Source organism: Lichenostomus cassidix, chromosome 2, assembly GCF_008360975.1.
Source record: "Lichenostomus cassidix isolate B80296 chromosome 2, HeHo_3.0, whole genome shotgun sequence".
Taxonomy (NCBI): domain Eukaryota; kingdom Metazoa; phylum Chordata; class Aves; order Passeriformes; family Meliphagidae; genus Lichenostomus; species Lichenostomus cassidix.
The window spans coordinates 18,840,398-18,861,289 of NC_139482.1; the positions used below are offsets into that span (position 1 = coordinate 18,840,398).

Sequence of the window (20,892 nt, forward strand, 5' to 3'; positions counted from 1 at the left end):
GACATGGATATTCCCTGATCCTGGCCATCTGGGCATAGCAAGAGAAGGAGAAACTTTGACCAGGGACAGAGTAGGATTGCTCCTGATGATGGAGGCTCCTATTTCTGCCTGCTTGTCCTGTCACACCTCTGGGCAGAGCTCCATCAGCCAGAGTCCATGAACTTGCTGGACACGTTCAAGGACCAGAAGATCCTGTGGGTGTACTCTCCATGATGCTGCCTTTTGCCTGGCTGTTTTCATTTTTTTATTATTACTCCTTCTTTTTCTCATTTGTTTTCTCCCATGTCATCTCCTTTTCCTCATCTCATTAGAATCAAATTTTCTTTCAAGGAGGTGGAGTGGGAGTGGAACATGAGGAGCTGATGGCTGTTCCCAGCACAGGAGATCAGTGAAAGCTGCAGCCAGAAGCAGTGGGAGGGAGAACCCCAACCATGAGCCACCAGTGGTGCCCAGAGCTGCCAGACTGGGAGCTCCAGCTGTGCTCTCCATCCCTTCTCACCCCATTGCTCTCATGGAAGGAGGAGAGGAACTCCATGGTATATTTTCACAGGCCATACAACACCACAACAATGCACTGCAATGGCTTTGCCCTACAGGTGACACATTACACGCTTCTAGCAGCATTTCTTATCTTTGGGCAGGAAATCCTCTCCCCTCATGCAGGAAACCCCTGTCTGCCTCCTTGTTTTGGCTCCAGCACTCACAGCATTCTCACCTTGTTTTGTCTCACAGCAACTGCGACACACACATACACCTGAGTTCTGGGGGAAATATCTGAACAGAAAAAGGATTAATGCTGTAAAGTCTTACAATCAGATGGGTTTATAACAGTTCAACTTGAACTGCTGGAGGTTTTTCATCATATTGATAGTTTGTGATTTTCGTTTTGTGGAAAGGAAAATTTCCTAAATAAAAGCTGCAGTTTATCTCTTGACACATACAAGTTGGGGGAAAAAGGTATTTTAAATAGCTGCAAGAAACTCTTCTCATCTTACTCAAAGTAAATGGTTAGAAAGCCACTTACCCCCAGTTGCCACAGTAATTTCACGTAGAAAATGTCCGTAAAATGGAAAATCAAAGGACAGATTCACTCTCTGAAATGAATAACACCAGAAAATACAATCAATATTGAGCAGAGCATTAAGAGAAAAAAAGATGAACAGTCATCCACTTCAAATATCTGTTTCATTGCTTTTTATTTTTCACTGGAGCCTTGTTATTCTTAATTTGGAATTGCCAGTAGCTAACCAGAAAGAATTCTGTAGAGCACTTAAACACTTAAAGCAGTGCATCTTTGTAAAAGAAAACTTCAGAAAAGAAAATACATGAGCAGACATTGTAACTCAATCACAAGAATAAAATTAATAAAGATTTGTAGAGTTTCTCCTTAAAAAGAATGTTGCTTTAATGTCTTTCTTAAAAGGACCCATCAATATCTAAAGCCTTAGCAACACGTGTTTTACAGGATGCTTGCCACTTTGGCTCCTCTGCCACATGAGCCTTCTTTAAAAAAGAGTATTTTCTCCATCCATCTACAGGTCTCTATCCTCCATCAGCTGAATTCATAGCAGAGGATTGTAATTTGGGGAATGAACTCTTCTCCTCAACTAAGCTCACCATAAAGCACCATTCAAATTCAAACTCATTTTGACTCTGCCTATGGCTTTACCTTTTTCCATCTATTCCACTACTTTCCCAAAGCTCCTTGATTATTGTGGCCACTCATAATTATCACCTTGTGTGCTACCTGGTTAAAGGTTAAACTCTGAATAAATTAGTAGTCATGGCAGAAAGGAGTGCTGATATCACAGCAAGGTCTTTTCCTTGTTTAAATATAATATCCTGTGAAAAACATATCACTTCCATAATGGTCCAAATACCAAATATGAAATGAGCATGCAGTCCATTATTCCTTATTTGGGAGGAGTTACTACAGGAAAAATTGATGTGAAGATGTGTTGCTAGTGACTGTCCCTCAACCCTGCCCTTTGAGGACTCCACTTAAAAAAGGGCAGTGGTCCACACATTTTAAAAAAGGGGGAGGGGGGGAAGGAAGAAGAAAAGTACTCTTTTGTCTTTATTTTCCCTACCATTACTTCTGTCCAGTGTTTATTATTTTCAGATTATATATGAGGACTTCTTCTCTCAGGAAGAGTTATATTTACAACAACCATAAATGTTTAAATAATTATTTATTATGAAATTAACAGTAGAAGATTTACAGTAACTTTAAATTAGATTTGCTTTCCATTTAAGTGGAGGACAGAATTTTGACAGGATTTATTAGCACATTTTTGTTTGTTTTTAATTAGAATGCAAAATTCATTTGCATTGTGTTAATTGGACTGAGTAGGTTCTAATGATCTTTCCTGTATATACATAAATATGGATGTACAACTGAACATTTCTAATAGAAAATGGCATATGCAAAAGACAGCACATGAATTAACTTACATGAATATTCTTTTACCATGTTCTACAGCTTTCACTGCTGAAGTGTATGCTCTATCTATGAATGCACTCCATTTAAATCATGTCCTTGCTCTACCAAACAAAATTTGAAGGACTCAGTTAAAACTAGGAATTTTCTGATGAACTTTCCCTCTTTCCTTTATACGCCATTCTCTATTTTACCTGTTAGCTTTAAATTTCTGAATATGCAGTAACTATTAAACTACTTCAAATAAAAACTCTGCCCCCTTATCTGTCTTCTACATTGCTATAATACAAACATTAGTATAAAGATGTTTGCAACAAAACCTTGATCCCATTCCCACTCAAGCCAGATATAGATCTCCCATTGACTTAAGTCAAAAAGTGATACCCTAAATTCTAGCAAAGTAAAAATTCTTAAACTAGTCAATTGTTTAGCATAATACTATAATAAAAAACCAACATGATTTAAGGAATATTTTAAAACACAATATTCTAACACTCACTAAAATTATGCTTTTATTTTGATGCTAGAAAGCATACCGTGTTCTTTAGAAAGAATATCAGAATTTTCAGCTCACTGAAATAAAAATGTTTTTTCCATACATAAATGACAGAATGGAAGAAAAGGGAGCTGAGTTCCCAAGTATAAGGTATCCTGCATTCTAGTTCAGTGTTTGAGTAATCAGTTCTTAGATATCTAATCTAAACACATTGAATATCAAAGCCACCTCTAAAATTTTATTATATGGTTAAGAAGATGGCGGCAATGTATTGAAAAAACACCCTCACTCCTAGTGATATAAATCCAGTACTGGTAGACATTTTATTTGTTCCATTAATATATGTTTGCTACTTTCTACAAACAATTACTATGCTGTCTATAAAGTCAAACCATCTCATGGATCCTCTCTCTTTATGACTTGCCTTGTAGAAGCAAAACCAACTGACAGCTTCTGGGAACTCTTAGAATTATTTACTTCCAAATGAAGTAAAACACACAAATTGAGTGTAAAATTTTTAGCATTCAAAGAATCCCTGACATTGCAAATGAATTCCTTAATACTTAGCATGCAATAATTTAACTCCTGGTCTCCAGTAAAATTGGAGAATAATGTTTAGAAATTATCAGCATGTAGATCACTGAGTCACAGAAAGATGTGCAAAATGGTCTTTTAAAAAGAGTAATGGCAAAGTTTATCTCTGTGGGAGAGAAGGTAAGAGATTGCTGCTGAGTTATGTATCATCTCAGAATACATGACTCTACAGCTGTATAGTTACAGAGATCACATCTCTCTGTTAACTGACTTTGATGTGTAGTATATATGGATATTGTTTACTTGGACACACACATACAAAAAATCAATTATAGATGAATAAAGTAGAAAGCCTTCCTTACAGGATGACTCTCTGGTACTTCTTCATCCTTTGGGGGAACATAAAACAAATCTGAAAAAGGGGTCTTTAAAACTGTATGTAAACATGGCTGTGGCCACTCACGTTGACAGTCCAAGGTGTTTGGGTAAGCATGAAAAGAGATGGATATCAGTGTGCTAAACAGGGACCAGAGCCTGCTCTGCTAGAGCTGGCAGAAAGGTAGAGGGGCACCTGACATTCAGAAGAAATGTCTTAACCACTTGCTTTGGACAGAAACCCTCCAGGGTTGAAGCCCTCTAGGTTCCATCTGCCATGCTCAATGCTCCTCTACAGTGATCTCACACCAGACCAAAAATATTGCCTTGTTCTAGCCTCTAGTTTAATAACTTCAACAAAATGTCTCCCTTGGAACTGACATTTTAGCTGTATAATCTCAGGGATCCAATTGGAAATGAAAGTGCTTACAACAACAAAGACATGGAAAGTTTCTTCTTCAGTAATCATTAAACACAGGTTACAATTTCTCAAAGAACTTTCACTAATGCTTAGGTCCTAGGCTTCAGAAATTACATTTAAGAGGAAAAGATGTAGTAACTTTTACAGGTATTTTTAATCAATTTATTACCTCTTCTTCTGGCATATTTCCATTCTTTCTCTCAACCCAGAGCACCAGGATCCCACACAAAGTAGACAAGACAGACAATAGATGTTCTCACTTTTAGGTACCCTTGAGGTTCTCTTCTCATTGGAATCAAATTGTCTTAAGAAAATAGCTGATACACTGTTTTATTAAGTCTGCCCCAAAGATATATAACTGTCTGAACCCTCTGCATTTGCATTTTCCCTGACTGCCTACAGGCTTTTGACTATGAAGGATGTATTTTCTGAATTGGACTCCCTGTCAGTTACACGTGCTGGATTTATCACCTCACTCTGCCTTCTGTATTCTGACTTAAATACCACAGTATTTCTTTCTGCTGCCTTTTGCATTCCTTTGAGCAGTCACCTGGCTTGTGCCAGGGAGATAACAGATATGCAAAGAAAAATATAAATTAAACTTGCGCCATCTCTTAGATTGAAAACTGTTAAACACACCCGCATCTTAAAAGAGCGTACAACTTTTACGTAAGACACTACTAGATTTTGTTTTAAGCTGTTAAAATCCAAGGACTTTTTGTTGGAGATAAGTTGGTGAATGGATGAAACAAGAACCCCATGAACCACAGATCTTGAGCTGTAATTTTCTGTATGTAACTTATGCTAATATTGGCTCTTCTATTTATGCAGGTTCTAGCCACAGGTGAGAACCAAGAATCTCTAAATCAAAAAATATTTGATTCCATTTTTAAGTGTGTAAGCCCATTGCTTTCATGCCCATTTTACCAGTAGCATGATCACAATAAGTTAAATATGATTGTTATTTATTTATTTATTTGCTGATAACCTAAAATTGTGATCACATCACTTCTGTTACTATATGACATTCTCATGAGATTTATCACTTGTCCTAAAAGGAAAAATAAGTGACACCTCACATAAAATAGAAGTGCAAACACAACACATACATTCCATAGGAGACTTAAAACTTCATCAATTTCATCCTGAACCCAGTTCTGTTACCACTGAACTCAACAGTAAAATTCCCTCTGATTTCAGCCACACAAGTGGTTTACTGTTTGATAGTTTGTGATCCTTATGAACAGAGGAAAATTTTAAACATATCTGTAAAGGCATCTCTGAAGAACTGTTATAGAAGGTTCAAAAAGGCAACTTGAAATAATTTCATACCAACAGTGTAAAGACTTTCAGTGTTTAACTAGAATTCAAAGATACAGCTCTGTGAACAGTAGCCATGGTACTTAGTAATACTGCTGTGTGGGTCACTGGGGGAAAATATCCATGTTAGTCACAGAAGAAAATGATAAAATAACTTACTGCTGCTTGACGATGGGTATTGGAAAGGATCCCATGAATCTTGACTTTGTCCTTCTCCATTTGGTCTATATTGACCCACAAATCCCGGCTGGTAGAATCATATGGGCCATATGTCCTTGATGTATAATAATTATGATCTGTATCCTCCTGAAAAAGGGAAAAAACACAGAAAAACCAGATTATAATGGAAGATGCGCCTTAGTTTTATACAGACATCACCCTTGAAATACTGTTACTCCTCAAAGAAACTCAATATGGAATGAAAAAGGTACAAATTGTAAATATGTTGCAGGGACATGTCTGCTCCTAGCCACTAGCAGTTGACAAGGCAGTTACAGCATGCAATCATCTTAAATTATGATTATAATGTTCAGTATCCCAAATCCCAATAATACAGTTTCTGTACTAACCACATCAGTGAAATGTACGGTAAAATGTTTGATGGCTTTTGAGGCAAAATGGACAGTTACTGTAATAATGACCACACTCTAACAAAGCCATGAACACTATTCACAGATAACACCTTAAAAAAATTGTAGTTGCTAACATTTCTGAACATAATTCACTAGACTATCCTGTATAAGAACATCCAAAACATTCGTAACAGCTGAAGACTTTCAACGCTATTTTATTATGAATCTCCAAAAGTTTGGTTTACTGTAGATTTGCCCCTCAAAGAGAGACAAATATATACATATTTATGGAAGAAATTTTCCTAATTCTTGTGGTTTTTAAAGTTACAGTAGTTGCTGTTATGCTCCCATCACAGCAAATTTCTGTTAAGGTCAACTACTGTGAAGTTCTGTACCTTCCTATCTAAGAAAGAGAAAAGAAAAAAGTGTGTGGTATGAGGCAAGAATGAAGCCCATCTCAGATTCCCAGTCTTCCTTCCAAACCAAGCTTTTGCAACCATAAAATATTTAAATCAACAGCATTGCCAGCAATCAGCTGAATAGCTACAAGTAATGCTATAAAAGTAATACATGCTTGTATTTCTTAGTTCCTTCCTTCCTTCCTCCCTGAGACAAAGCAAAAAACCCCAAAGCCTCAACGATAGTTTGAAAACTAAAATAGACTCAGAAAAGAAACACTACCATAGAAAATAGAAGAGGCGGATGTAGAATTTAGAATTACTCTGTTGATGGAGAAGTTCCTGTACCTCCTCTATCCTGGCAGCCACTCCACAGGGAATTCTGTCACACCAGGCCATGCTGCCATGCAGATCTGACACCCCCTCCCTACACACCCAGATCAGACACAACCTATTCCTACTGGCATAATCCTGAGCTGGAGACATACTTGGCGAGGATTTATACTCTAGATGACATCATTCATGTCCTGTGTTAAACATATTGACCATAAATCCTGGTTCAGCTGGATTTCACCCTACATTAACACCATTACTGATGCATCTTCAGCTGTTGAAGATATAATCAGGTTATTTTCTCCTTCACAATTTCTGTGACTTCTGCTGTACTTTGTATGCCAGGATGTACTTTATATGTCCAGTAAATCTCAGTAACAACTGTGAAGCAACTTCTAACAGCTTCATCAGCTCTGGTTAGCCACACAAGTAAACATAATTAAAAGTATACTGTCAATAAGATGACAAAAGCCAGCCACATTACCAAAATCTTTCCTCCTTTAATGGTCATCAGAAACAGTTCTTACTGTCATGTATACAATGGAGGTACTATAAATTAAAAGATTTCGACAACAAATATATATATTCCCAGTCAAATTTATCATTCTGACAAAATTTCCTTAGAAAATTATGGCCACATTTAAGGCATACAAAGTCTCAAGGAAAGAGCTCCAGAGACAAATAACAAATAATAACCAAAACAGTTTGTCTCAAATAAACATGCAATATTTTAACTGTAGTCAGAACTGTGCAAAGTTTTTGCATTTCCATTTGTTATAGCTAATAAAGCTACTCCAGTTAATTTCTAGCACCTAAGCCCCCACCTCCACAACTAGAAGGCTCTAGCACTGATCCTAGGTGGTAGCTCTATAAGAATATTTTAAATGGTATCTTGACCCATCATCAAAGCAGATTCATCATACAGCTTGTAAATCAAACACTTAAATTATAGCCTGCAGATCAAGATTTTGTCACTATGTGACAAATTACTTATGTCTACTAAATTCAAGTTACATTTAGATACTTCTGGAAGGAAACAAAATCACTTCTTGGACGATAGAAGGAAGAGAGAGTTCCTCTTCTCTTTGAAAAATATTCATAGCCTTCACGCAGCTGTATTTTATCAATATTATATTAATTATTTCTCTCACACATCCTAATATTTCTTGTTCCTATCTGTAAATTTACAATCTGAAACAAAAAGACACATGCAGCTACTGAAGTTGATGTGAGCAGCTTGGGTGCTCCCAGTAAGGTTAGGATCCAAGCTTCTGTTCCAAGTCACTGCCTTCATAGTTTCTAATTTGCATTACCATGGAAATGAAATTCTTTGAGTCTTTCATAAATATGATTTTATTGGTATCATTAGATACCTATGAGTTTTCATTCTGTCAGACCTGTTTATATGCTTTGGTTGATTGTACCTGCTACATAATACATTCCATTCCCTACAAGTAGGTACTCCATAGGAAGATGCAAAAATGCTTAAGAATTTATATTGAATTTGCATGTAAACTACTCAATTAAGTAAATAATTTTAATAGTTATATGCGATAGATTTAGAGTTCTCCTGATAATTAGAATTATGTAAAAATACAATCATGAAGAGAAACAAACTTTTGAGTATCTATTAATGACATAAAAGCATGTAACTGAAAGGAAGAATATGCAGACAAAGTAGAGAACATAAGCTTTACCACTTCAAGAAAGCTTTTCTTTTTTCTTTGTTTTTCAGGTATATGGGGGATATGAGCACTATCTCCCACTGGTTCTCTAGATGTGCAGTTCTGTCCAAATACTGTTTGTACATGAAGTACATAGCACCTTTTTTCTACCAAACAGTACAGCTTTAAAGGAAAGGATTTTTCCAGATATTCTTTACACCAGCTATGAGGATTACTCTTGGCAACTTTTGTGGGTATAAAGGGAATATTTATTAGAATATCTGTCATAAATAATATGGGGAAATAAGTTATTTTTTACCTCAGGCAATCCCTGATGCTAAGTTGCCATCTTATTGTAGATTGCAGAGATTAATTTCTTAGTTTTCACAAGGGATTTTGTCAGATGACAATTTGAATATATTCCCATACTTCTCCAACTACCACTGAATCTTCTCAGGAAAGCTGAATACATGCACTACTCCTAAAAGCTCAGCACAATTTAAGATTAAGCCTTCTTTAAATTGTTGCTGCTCAATATTTGTCAAATTCAAAGACTTAACATCCATTCCATACATTGCATTACAGATATTCCCACATACAGTCCAAACATCCCAAACTCATTTCATCAGTAAGTGCTTTCCCTTAACAGACTAAGGCTTCCAATGTGGGATGTGATCTTTCACAATCAAGATAACATAAAGTAACTATATGTGACATTTAAAAGTAACAACTACATTATGCCTCTGACATTATTTCAATTATTAACTGGGACAAAGATGTGCATGAAAATAGTACCAAAACAAACATAAAACAATAAAGTTCTCTCTCAATGAACTAAGGCACCATGATTCAATAACGATACAATCACATAGGTAAACATGGGACTTTTTATATTTAATTCTCTTCCTGTCACATTTTTTGTTTAACAGAAATTGAAAAGCAATATAAATCTCTAGTACACAGAGGATATTATCAAACATTTATTTAGGAATAAGAGCCCCTGTTGAATCCAACTGCATGAATATTTTGTTTTTAAATACAGGATTCAATTTGATCCAAACCACAGACATTACTGAACAAGAAGTTCTGGCATCTCTCAAGCTCTCTCTCTCTGTAAGGCTCTAATTTCTAATTAAAGAAAACTAATAACTTAAACCAGAGAAAAGCAGCTGGCAGAGCCAGGAATGAGCTCTGCTGTTGCACAATAATATGCTGTAGAAAAAGTCTTGCTTCCTCTGCAGTTGGAAGGAAGGAAGGAAGGAGGAAAGGAAGGAAGGGAGCAAGAAAGAAATGAAAGAAGGAAAGAAAGAAAGAAATGAAAGAAGGAAAGAAATAAAGAAAAGAAGAAGAGAAGAGAAGAGAAGAGAAGAGAAGAGAAGAGAAGAGAAGAGAAGAGAGAAGAGAAGAAATAAAGAAAAGAAAAGAAAAAAGAAAAGAAAAAAGAAAAGAAATAAAGAAAAGAAAAAAGAAAAGAAAAGAAAAGAAAAGAAAAGAAAAGAAAAGAAAAGAGAAAAGAAATAAAGAAAAAAGAAAAGAAAAGAAAAGAAAAGAAAAGAAAAGAAAAGAAAAGAGAAAAGAGAAAAGAGAAAAGAGAAAAGAGAAAAGAGAAAAGAGAAAAGAGAAAAGAGAAAAGAGAAAAGAGAAAAGACATTCACAAGGCAAATTATTCTGTATCAGCCAACCAGATGGCCATTATATTTCAGCAGATTAAGTTTTGGCTGCTTTCTCCCAGTACTGGAACACTGTTTGTAACATTATCAATGAAAAATCAATCAATCAATCAATCAGTCATCCCATCTAAGGAGCCTCATCTTCAAGTGCCGTGAGTTGTTGCCAGATGCAATAGAAGACAAGACTGCATTTAATTTGATAACTGTTGTCCCTTCAAATATGCTACTTATTGAAATCGCATTTCCACACTTCAATTGAGATGACAACATGATGAAAAAACTCTGGAGCCCTCAAGGATATAGTGTTAGAGTTTACAGACACCTAATTTTATCATTGTGAAAGGAAGGCCTGTCTGACTTTTTAACAAAATATATGAATAAATTGCTCAAATATTGCCAAACTCACAGACTAGGTCAATTTTTAAATTAACTGAAATTGCTGCCCCAAAAGTTAGTTTTGAGAAAATTCAGCACCAATTACTAATTTCAGAAAATCATCTTCACGTCTGAGTATAAACATTTCTAGATTAATATCCTATGAAATAATCAGAGAATTATGTTTTCTAAAAGGTGCATTTGTAGACTAAAATGAAAAGGAGAAAACATCTAACTATATATTTTAAAACAGACTATTCAATGAAAAAGCAAAGATAACAATACTTTTTTCTGGTATTTAGAGAAGGTAAATAAGCCAGCAATTAAAATTATTTTCCTAAGGAATAAAGCAGTTCTGGAAATCCATTTTGCAGAACCAGAACACCCTTTCTATTTAAATAAGACAGCAACAAGATGCCCCTGTACACACACAGCAAATACTTACTCAAAACTATTTGTACTTTTACCCAATCACATATAATGCTGACTACTCTCTTATGGTATCCCTGAATTGTTTCAGACTTTTGCTAGAAAATTGCTTTTACATTTCTGAAGATTATTAGTCTCCACCAGCTACAAACAGCCCAAAGGGAAGAACAGGGGTGACAACTTTGGTAGGAGCTGAGCTATCTCTGCACTGCAGGTGATGGAAAGCATCTTCTCAACAGCACGTTTTTGGGCCCTGAGAAGGGACAGGAGAGATGCATGGTCACACTCCACATTACCTGGGTGGGAGAAGCATGTGTGTATGGGATTGCAACTGATTCTCCTCATTTATTTACATTTTCTTTAGGCAGACACTGACTGAGAAAGGGGCAGGTGGCAAGGACACATGGAGAATATCCCTAATATAATAGCCACTAGCACACAGATGAGACAGTACAAGAAACAATCACCTATCCTGAGATGGGGTCTTAGTGGGAAGATTTAAGGCCAGGGAAAATGGGGAGAGAGATGTTTTGCATTCTGCTGCCATAGATCTCATTTTAACAGAATACTGTAATTACAGTCATAACAGAGCAATGCTATGATTTACAGGTTCATAGGATCTGATAATCAAAGAACCCTGAGGAATACTTAACTTGAACTGGCCTCTCAAAATGTGAAAGCTCTAATTTGGGTAGATAAGCTACATGTGGATTACAACATCAAAGTCTTACAGAGGATATATATAGGGGCTGCTGCTTAGGAAGCTCAGTCGTTCTGAGTTGCTCAGAATTACCAATTTCGTAAGTGCTCTGCATCAAGGATAAACTCTCTGCTGTTCAATTTCTTAACAAAAGTCTTTGTTCTGTATGAATCTACTGAGGAAACATGCAATTTAGAGAAGTGCTTTCACAGTGACTTGCTGCTTTCACAGTGACAGAGCTGCAATCTGTTTTCTTGTTTTGTTTTTGGGGTTTTTTTTGTTTGTTTGTTTTTTAATATCTGATATGAGAAAATCTAAGGGAATATATATATGTATATGTATAGCAATATGGGCATAGCATATGTACTCAACATCAACCATCAGCAGAACCTGAAGAAGGCTTGTGAATATCACTGTTGATTACACAAACCCTAGCAAAAGCTAAAGTAATGACTAATGAATGAGATGAACCCAATCTAACTGCAGAGGAAATTCTGTGTCTGAGTGCATTGGGATTAAAAACGTCATCTCACACTGTATTCTCCAAGAAGAGGCTACAAGAGTGCTCTGAAGAGCCCTGAAATAGTCCTATTGTGTGTGTGCAGTAGTTGTCACACTCAGGTTTTCACTAGGGCCAGTATGGAAGTCACTGTTTCATCAGCTGGGATGAAACAAAGGATTTAGCTCACATCTCTCTCCCCTATGCAGACACAAGGCTTTACACAGCTCTGTAACAACTTAAGCTCCCAGGTTTTAAACTGCACTTTTCTGAGCTCCTGACAGCACCCATAATGGAGAATCTCACATGCTGACAGATATTCTGCAGGAGAAGGATGCCATAAAACTGTTATTAATCCAAAAAGCCATTTAGTCTTTCTGGCTTTGTGAAAAGTCAATGTGGAGTCACTGCCTTTTCCATGATATTCAGCTGCTTTTGAAAGGAAGCTTCCCTCTTGGGGACTGCTATAAAACTGTCAGCCTATTTAGGGGTCATTACAGCAGGCTTATAAAGCCCTTTGGACTGTCTTGTCATACGAGAAAAGCTTCAAAAGAGCAAAAATCTCTGCAATGCCTTACTTAAGAAAAGAAAAAAGCCAAATCACCAGTCACTCAAAACCCAATTACAGTAGGGAAATATTTATTATGCAGTTTTGTTCTTGATTTGCTGGAGCAGAAGTCTGAGAAGTGACATTCTGAAAATAAGTCTTTATTAACTGCTCCATAGCACCCTCTCCCCTAAAAGAAAATAAAAAGAACCATTTCAATACAATGACCAAAAAAATGTCTAGCAGAAATTTTATTTTGGTGCAATTATCACACAGATTTTAGAGTTTATATTCTCATTTTTAAAGATGTACAAATGACTGAAGTGTTTATGAGAATGAAACTGCAAAAATGACTTTTTGTAAACATAAAATACTCTGCCAGGCCTAGACTACAGAGCATTAGTGGTTGTTTGACCACATCTCTTACCAGCTCCATTCTTGGGGGCTTATGACTACAGATAACACCATAAATGACTACATTTTTGTCAAGTTAGCTTTTAAAGATTTAGTACTTTAGTATTTTAAAGATCCACTTCCTGTGTGGAATATAACAAACAGTGTGTTTCTAAGCATATTTACTTTGACCTACTTACAGCCACACTTGGGCAATTTTCACCTCCCCCTAAATACATAATAAATTCAGTTTAATATTATACACCCTTTTCTTTTTTTCAATCCAGGTATTAGAGCAACTTCAAACTTTCGGTAGCCTACGTATTCTTCCGCTATATATTCAAATGCAGGAGATGGAAGTCATCCTTATTTCCTATTCTCTGGCACTTCCCTATTGAAAGAGACAAGAAGAAAACAGCAAAAGACTCAACCAAGAGCCTTGAGGCCTCACATGTGGAGGGGAAATAGAAAATCTAAATTGGTATGAAAGTGCTACAGTCTGAAGCATTAAGTTGATATTAGCAGGCATAGTTTGTAGTTGATCAGGGCTTTCCATAGGACAGTGCAGGAAGCTGCCTTCACGCTCACTGTGTGTGAAGAATTCACAATACATTAGTATTGTGTTTCAGGGTCCATCAGGTTTTAGAGCCAAAATTGTGGGGCAGTGTAGGAACAGGCATAAACAATACATAGGTGATATAGGCAGGAGCATGGGTTAATTAATGTGGTAGCGTTTCACCTGTAGGGATAAAGCTTAATTTGAAGCTTTTAGAGACATCCCATGTACACCTCACAGCACCAGCCTTTGCCACAGCCGCGTTGGTCAGTCCAGCTGTGTGCTGGTCAGCACAGAGCCAGACCACATCCATCAGAGATCCTGGGCATCACTGGACCAACTGCATCTCCATGGCTTCCCTGGGAAGCACTGGTTTTAAAACAGATTGCAAACAAACCGGTTTATGTAGCCACAGCACTTTCTAGTTTAGCTCTCACATACAACACACATGAAGCTTTAGTTACTAAAACATGGGACTGGCTGAAATCTTTAATCAATATGCAAAATTTCAAAATCACCATTTGTGGCTTACAGAGAAAGGCAGTGATTATGGAAGTGGTTAGTCTGTAGCAATTTCTACTGCTCTTTTGTTTGGAAAAAGTATGCAATTTGACTTATTCACCTGTATTTTCCTGTATACACCTGTAACAGCATTTCAATCAGGACTGTCTATGGAAGAATATTGAAAAAAATACTATGTCCAGTTTTAACAAACTGTTATCACCAGCCACATTTCTTAAGGACTTGACAGAGAAATGCTTCTTTATCAGATCTTGCAGTCATGCTCCACAAAATAAATAAGTCCCCTGAGAACTCTCGTGCCACAACTGTAAGACATCATATTTAATTGAGATGCTTGATGAGTTACATATTGCCCAGACAGGCGTGTCCAAGTCGCTGCCTTAGCCTGACATCAGACTCCAAACAAGATTTCTGCAGAATCTGCACTCTTGTTATTTTCAAGAGGGATACTCTGTGCACTTCACAATTCCCAGAGAAGATAAGGATGCTAAATAATATCCTCCCTCCATTTTCTCTGAGAAGTACTGTCTTCAAGTTAACCTAGAGTGCAAATATTTCAAAATTAAACTAACACATCATTTTAGTTTTGAGAGATGTTATTTTTTCTCGTATATAACTTCTAAATCTATATTGCTCTTTCAGAGTAGATAGATCCAAAGCGCAATGTTGCATAAATTTATTTACTTTTTTTGTCTTTCATCTAAATACAGGACATTAAGAAGATAAAACACAAGGCACGACAGAATTACTTTTGACTTGAAAGGTGTCTTTTGACAATTTCAAGCAACAGAAGTGATGGCAAACATCTGAACAGTGAAAAACAGTGAAAGATGAAGACCTGAGATTTTACTCGTGTTTCAAATAAATCTTTTTTTTACTGGGGTGAGGATGGTGGGGTGGCAACTAAGATATGGAGAGGGAAAAGAGAGGAGGAATCAACACTTTCACCTTGACCAGAAAACAGGCAATATGCAATTTGTTGGTATATCTCCAGGAAAAAAAACCCAACAAAACAGCAAAACAAAAAAAAAAACCCATATCATTTCCCTTCAGACTCAGGTGAACAAATAGGTAGATGAGCAGCATGTTAATTGGTGTGCAGGTTAGATACTTCAGTGCAGCTGTCTACCTGAGACCTGGGGTTGTAAGCACTTGTTATCAGAACCACACACTGTGGTTCATATGCTCTCAGTGAAGGTTTGCCAGCGCATTCAGGTCCACTTTAGAACAACCCAAATACACACTTTAATTGCCTGTACTGATCAGGGATGAGATCTAATGGACTAAGCACAGGAAGAATCCAGGGCCATCTGAAAATTTCAGATATGATTCAGGACCTACAGCTGATCCTTATCCTACAGGAGTGGCAATGGACCATTCAATAGAGCCACAGCCTAAAATGGTACCAGACATCTACAGGTAAGCAACTTGCACCTTAAGTTTCCACCAGTTCTGATCACAGAATCATAGAATAGTTTGTGTTGGAAGAGACCTTACAGATCATCTCATTCCAATTCCCCAGCCATGAGCAGGAACACCTTCCTCTAGACCAGGTTGCTCAGAGCCTTATCCAGCCTGGCCTTGAACAATTCCAGGGACGAGTCATCCAAATTGCTCTGGCCAAGCTGTTCCAGTGCCTCACCATCCTCATGGCAAAGACTTTCTTCCTAATATCTCATCTAAACCTGCCTTCTTTCAGTTTGAAGCCATTCCCTCTAGTCCTACCAGTACATACCCTAGTAAAAACTTGCACATACCTTGTCTATGCCACATGCACTGAAGAGCTGAATTTCACCTACAATTTCAATATTAGCTACAACTAAAAAAGAAAACCACTTGTACAGACTCCAGCCTCTTTTAGCAATCAAAATAGTCTAATATTTTGTAAAAATTCATACACATTATTGGATCAGTATATATATGTGTACTACCCTTTACTGAATGTTTTTGTAAGAAACAAAATTTCTGCGGTTTATTTATGAATTACCTTGATTTCCAAGGTGATGGAATAATATGCCTCATACAATATAAGAAAAGTCAACATTGTATACACTGCTAGTGACTAAACGATATTATCAAAAGTCCTATTTCCAGTTTTACTGGAAAAAAAATTCTCAGAAATGAATTGCTATTTCTTTCAACTACATAGTCACTAATATTACAAATCTAAGAATTGAGAGTTTTATTTTCTAGACAAATAGGGACACTGGGTGCACTAGCTTATGACTAGGGAATGAAGATGTTCCAAACATCCTCATCAAACTTGCTATAATCCACTGTGCTAGCCAATATTGTACCCCCAAAGTTATGCTCCCAAAATGAACACCCATCAGGTTGTTGGCCTACATAAGCAAATTATTTGCCCACTCCTGGATATTGCTAAACTAAGCAGTAGCATTTTGGAACCAGATTACGTCTGTTCTTGCACTGGCAGACACTTTTCATACACCAGAAGAAAGGCATCCATACCTTGCCTGGAGCAGGAAGAACCTGAAGAACCTGAGAAACAGCTTGCTTTGTTATCTCTACTGGAGCAGAATACCACTGAGAGATCATAGCATTTTATCCCTCAAGACATTTTACTGCTCCGCCTATATGAGATCAGACAGATAGGATTTCCAACTGCAATTTTTCCCTCTTCCTACTTTTGTTGCTAAGGTTACAGAAAGAATTCTCAGAAAGTGGTGCTTTGATTTATTAGAAAATTTTAGTAGGAAATTGTGAAGAATTATGCAGATTACTACAAATGCCTGAAACAAACCCCCAGTAACCCTGTCACATTGCTCTAACTTTTGTTAAATGTTGTGCCACTTAAAGGTCTGGGGAATATGTTTGCTATTCCTTTTTTTTTTCCTCCTTGTTATTCACACTGCAGTTTGCCGCGCACTCTCCAAGATCTCCTGTTGCCAATTTTGTTTTCTAGAAATAAGTCTACTGTTTTATTACTGATGGTCTGTGAACATTTAGACATGCTGCACATGAATGCATGCCAGTGTTATAATAGAAGAAAGACAAAACAAAAAAAATTATGTTATTTCCATTAGTTATTTCTATTGTGTGTATGAAATACTACAGCTCTTAAAAGTGTTTCATCAGTATTTTCTTCAGCAGTTGAAAGCATTTAACTGGCATTTTTGGAAGGACAAATGCACATTTTACAAATGAAACTTTCTTAACTCTGATTCTCCTCTCGATACAAATTTTGAGAATTGGCCCCTGTTGTTATTCTCTTTGAAAAGTCTGTATAACTCATACAACCACAATGAAGACAGATCATTGACTTCCACGAAAATATTAAATTTACACAGAGTCAAAGGAAGTGTCTGACCAAATCTGAAACAATGTACCCACCTGTTTACATGCCAAGTTGTTACTCTTTCGGGACAACAGATAATAGACTCAACCATTCAAAGAAACTTGAAAGATTTGGAAAGGCACGAAGTAATCCATCAATGTCAGCAGAATTCCTACAGCTTTGAAAATCTATCCCTAAGGACTAGTGCTATCCAAATTGGAATTGTGTGGCTTAGTGTGACAACTTTTTACTTACTTACCCTAATTCCTCTGCACTAACAACTTGGTAATGTATTCACCCTCACTCCCTGCTCCAACCAGCTATGCACAATTTGCTGAGTGCTGTTAAATTAGCTAAGGCTGTTTGCTCTGCATGGGTAGAAATGAACATAATCTGCTTTTTGCATGACCAAATTGATGAAAGTCTCCTCTCTCATGACACTCCATGTGAACATGGTGAAAAGGGTCAGAAAGGAAGTGCCTAGGAAAGGAGAGACCTTCCCAGCCTCTGCAGCCACATACACTAATATTCAGCTTTCACAAGTTGAATCTATTTTCAGCAAACCCCTGCAAGCAAGGGCTGAGGCATGTATGACTGAAATAATTAATTCAGAAAGTACAAGGTCTGTTGATTCTGCTCATAGCTCTTTTCAGTCATGAGTTCAGCCATTCTGGAATATGCTTTAGGAAGCTGGAGATGAAGGATAGGGAAAAGTAAAATATTATCTTGAAGAAAATTCAAAGGCAGATTCTGTTAAATTCTGAATTCCCTGTCTCCTTCCTTGCTATAAAAATTCATTATCATCAATACGTTAAATTAAATTACTTGTGTGCCAACATAGCTAAGCCTGTGGAAATGAACTCAGGATTACAAAGGAGTTCTCTTATTTAGGAATGGGGAAACTAGTTTTTAATTTCTTTCCTTCCCCATCCCCTCCTTCAAAGCTTGAAGGAAACAGAGAATGAATCTTTCCTCCAGCCTTTTCCCTTTCCAGATCTACCTGAGTTATTAGGGTAACCATCACTTCTTGAGTTTAGATTGAGAATATTGGAAATGTTGACAAGCTTATTGCTACAATACTTTTTACAGAGTTGGCAATACATTCAGTCCAGCTGAATAATGCAGCAAGACCAAGTAAAAGTGTTAAGATGACCTTGATATAAGTAAGCAAATAGTATATTCAAAACAAAATGATACATGAGGCGTTTGCCTAGTTTACCATTTTGCAACAGAAAGCCTGAAAGAAAACAAGACAATGATATTTCAGTCTGCTGGCTGGCTAGAAAGTGTGACATCACTGGTGAAAAACTCAGCTGGACAAGCTGAAAATAGTGAGTAAATTAATGATTATCCCAGATTCTGTTTCTAATTGCTGGTGATGTACTGTTTGGCATAGTTTAGCAAGAGCAGAGAATTAGGATATTTCATGTGTGATCTGTACTGCTTTCTAGACCAATTCACTTTCTGAATCTTCTTTACAATTATTAAAAATCATCAGTTAAATACTGAATTTAGCAGTAATTTCCAGACATTTTAGTTTGACTTAGGATGTCACATGAAGAGAAAGTTCAAATAATTTCCCTGAGATCATATGAAAAGGAAACATTTTTTTTCCATTGACTCAGTTTGAAAAATGTATATTTGTTTTTTCTGAAAATAAATGACACTCTTCCCCCCTAAGTAACGAGCTAACTTTCTAAAATAAAAATTGTGAATAAAACCATTTTAAAATAACAATAACAAGTTCTGCAAAAAAAAAAAAAAACAGCAAGAAAAGTCTATACAACTTAACCTTCAATTACTATATCAGCTATATTATTTAACACAAAATTTTAGCTCTCTCACAGCAAAAATATGACATCTAAACATTCTGCTACGTGGGAAGGCAAAAGATATATCCACAATGGTTTCAATGCAGCAGCAACGTTTCTGCAAATCCCAAGACTCTTCCATCCTTAATCTCCATTGTAACTTCTAAGCTTCTAAATAGGAAAATAGTAACGTGATATTTAACTTAATCTTGTAAATGTATACCAAAAAAAGCACAAGAACAGCTGGACTGACTTAAGTCAAACATTTCTGTATGGCACTCAGAACTGACTGGGAAAGAGAATTGGATTCAATGATAGTTGTGGGTCCCTTCCAACTCAGGATATTCTATGATTTTGTCTGCGTGTGATGCCCAGAAAGCATAGGGGACCCAGAGCAAACAATGCAATTCCCCATTTTCCCTAGGTTCCATTAATCTCTTCAGAAACTCTGTGTTTAATAACCCGTGACAAATTTGTATTCTGTGAATTTGCCTAATTTTGTAAATTTTGACATCCACAGCACTCCGTGTCAATGAGCTCCAGAGCTTTTGTAGTTTAATGATGTGCAGTAGAGAGGAATCACATGGAACATTTGTTTAATCCTCTCGAATGTTATGGAAATACCAGAGACATGAGCAGCACATATTCCAACAGAGATTGAGGACTAAAGTTACACTGGTTTAAAGTCAGCAGGACAACTGTGTTATAGGTACAACTGACACAGCCCAAGGCAACATAAGAGAGGGTCTGAAATGGCTGAATATCTGATGCAATGCCACTTTCAACTGTAAAACCATGGCTTTTAGTCACAGTGGTTTTAGCCCTGGAAGTGCCAGGTGCATACTCGGTTACCAAAGTTTAACCGAAGATTGTGAAAAATATTTGCAGAGCTACAGGAAGAGCCCAGATTTTCCCTGCTTGTCTTGAATGAGTCATACTCCAAAAAACCACACATACACTAAAAATCACGTGATATAGTAATTATTGGCTGTGAACAAGAAATAATTATATATCCCTAAAAATAAAAGTTAGAGTGAATATAACTTTTGTTATGATAAAGATTTTGCAAGTAGACCTGGCAAGCTTCAGCCATGTAATTAAATCAATTAAAGTGTACTTCTTGACTTAGAACTTCAAATTATCATTAACCAAAATCTAATGTTTCCCTTATTTCAGTCAAGGGCTAAATATTATTTGATTTCAACAATATAGTCTAGAATCTCTTGCTAAAATGAAGCCACATCAGAAAGCAAGTATCAAAGATAAAACTGATTGTTGCTTCATGGTTTTTAGTTAGTTTTTTTTCACAGGTTTTTGTAAATATGGATTTCAGAACAGAAGTATTGCTCTTTTGCTCTCTAAAGTATCAGCCAATTCCTGTGACAAATTTTTATTCTGCAAGCTTTGTTCCTCCACACTTTTCTGTCAAATGCTTCAAGTGAAACCTAAAATCTGGTTAAAACTTTGTCGAGAATATGCATTACTTTGGTATTTCATAATCTGAATATTGGATTTTAATTATGAATCATAATTTCATAATTA

At 36.5% G+C, this 20,892-nt stretch overlaps 1 protein-coding gene across 1 annotated transcript in view; it reads right to left on the reverse strand.

Annotated features, from left to right (window-relative positions):
- The window catches only part of PLXDC2 (plexin domain containing 2), a 247,461-nt gene that overhangs the window by 107,451 nt on the left and 119,118 nt on the right, over positions 1-20,892 (reverse strand). The window contains exons 3-4 of the mRNA XM_085050565.1: positions 5,746-5,892; positions 1,025-1,094 (exon numbers count right to left, since the gene is read on the reverse strand). Coding sequence (XP_084906691.1) covers positions 1,025-1,094; positions 5,746-5,892 — 217 coding nt within the window. The remainder of the gene's footprint in view (positions 1-1,024; positions 1,095-5,745; positions 5,893-20,892) is intronic.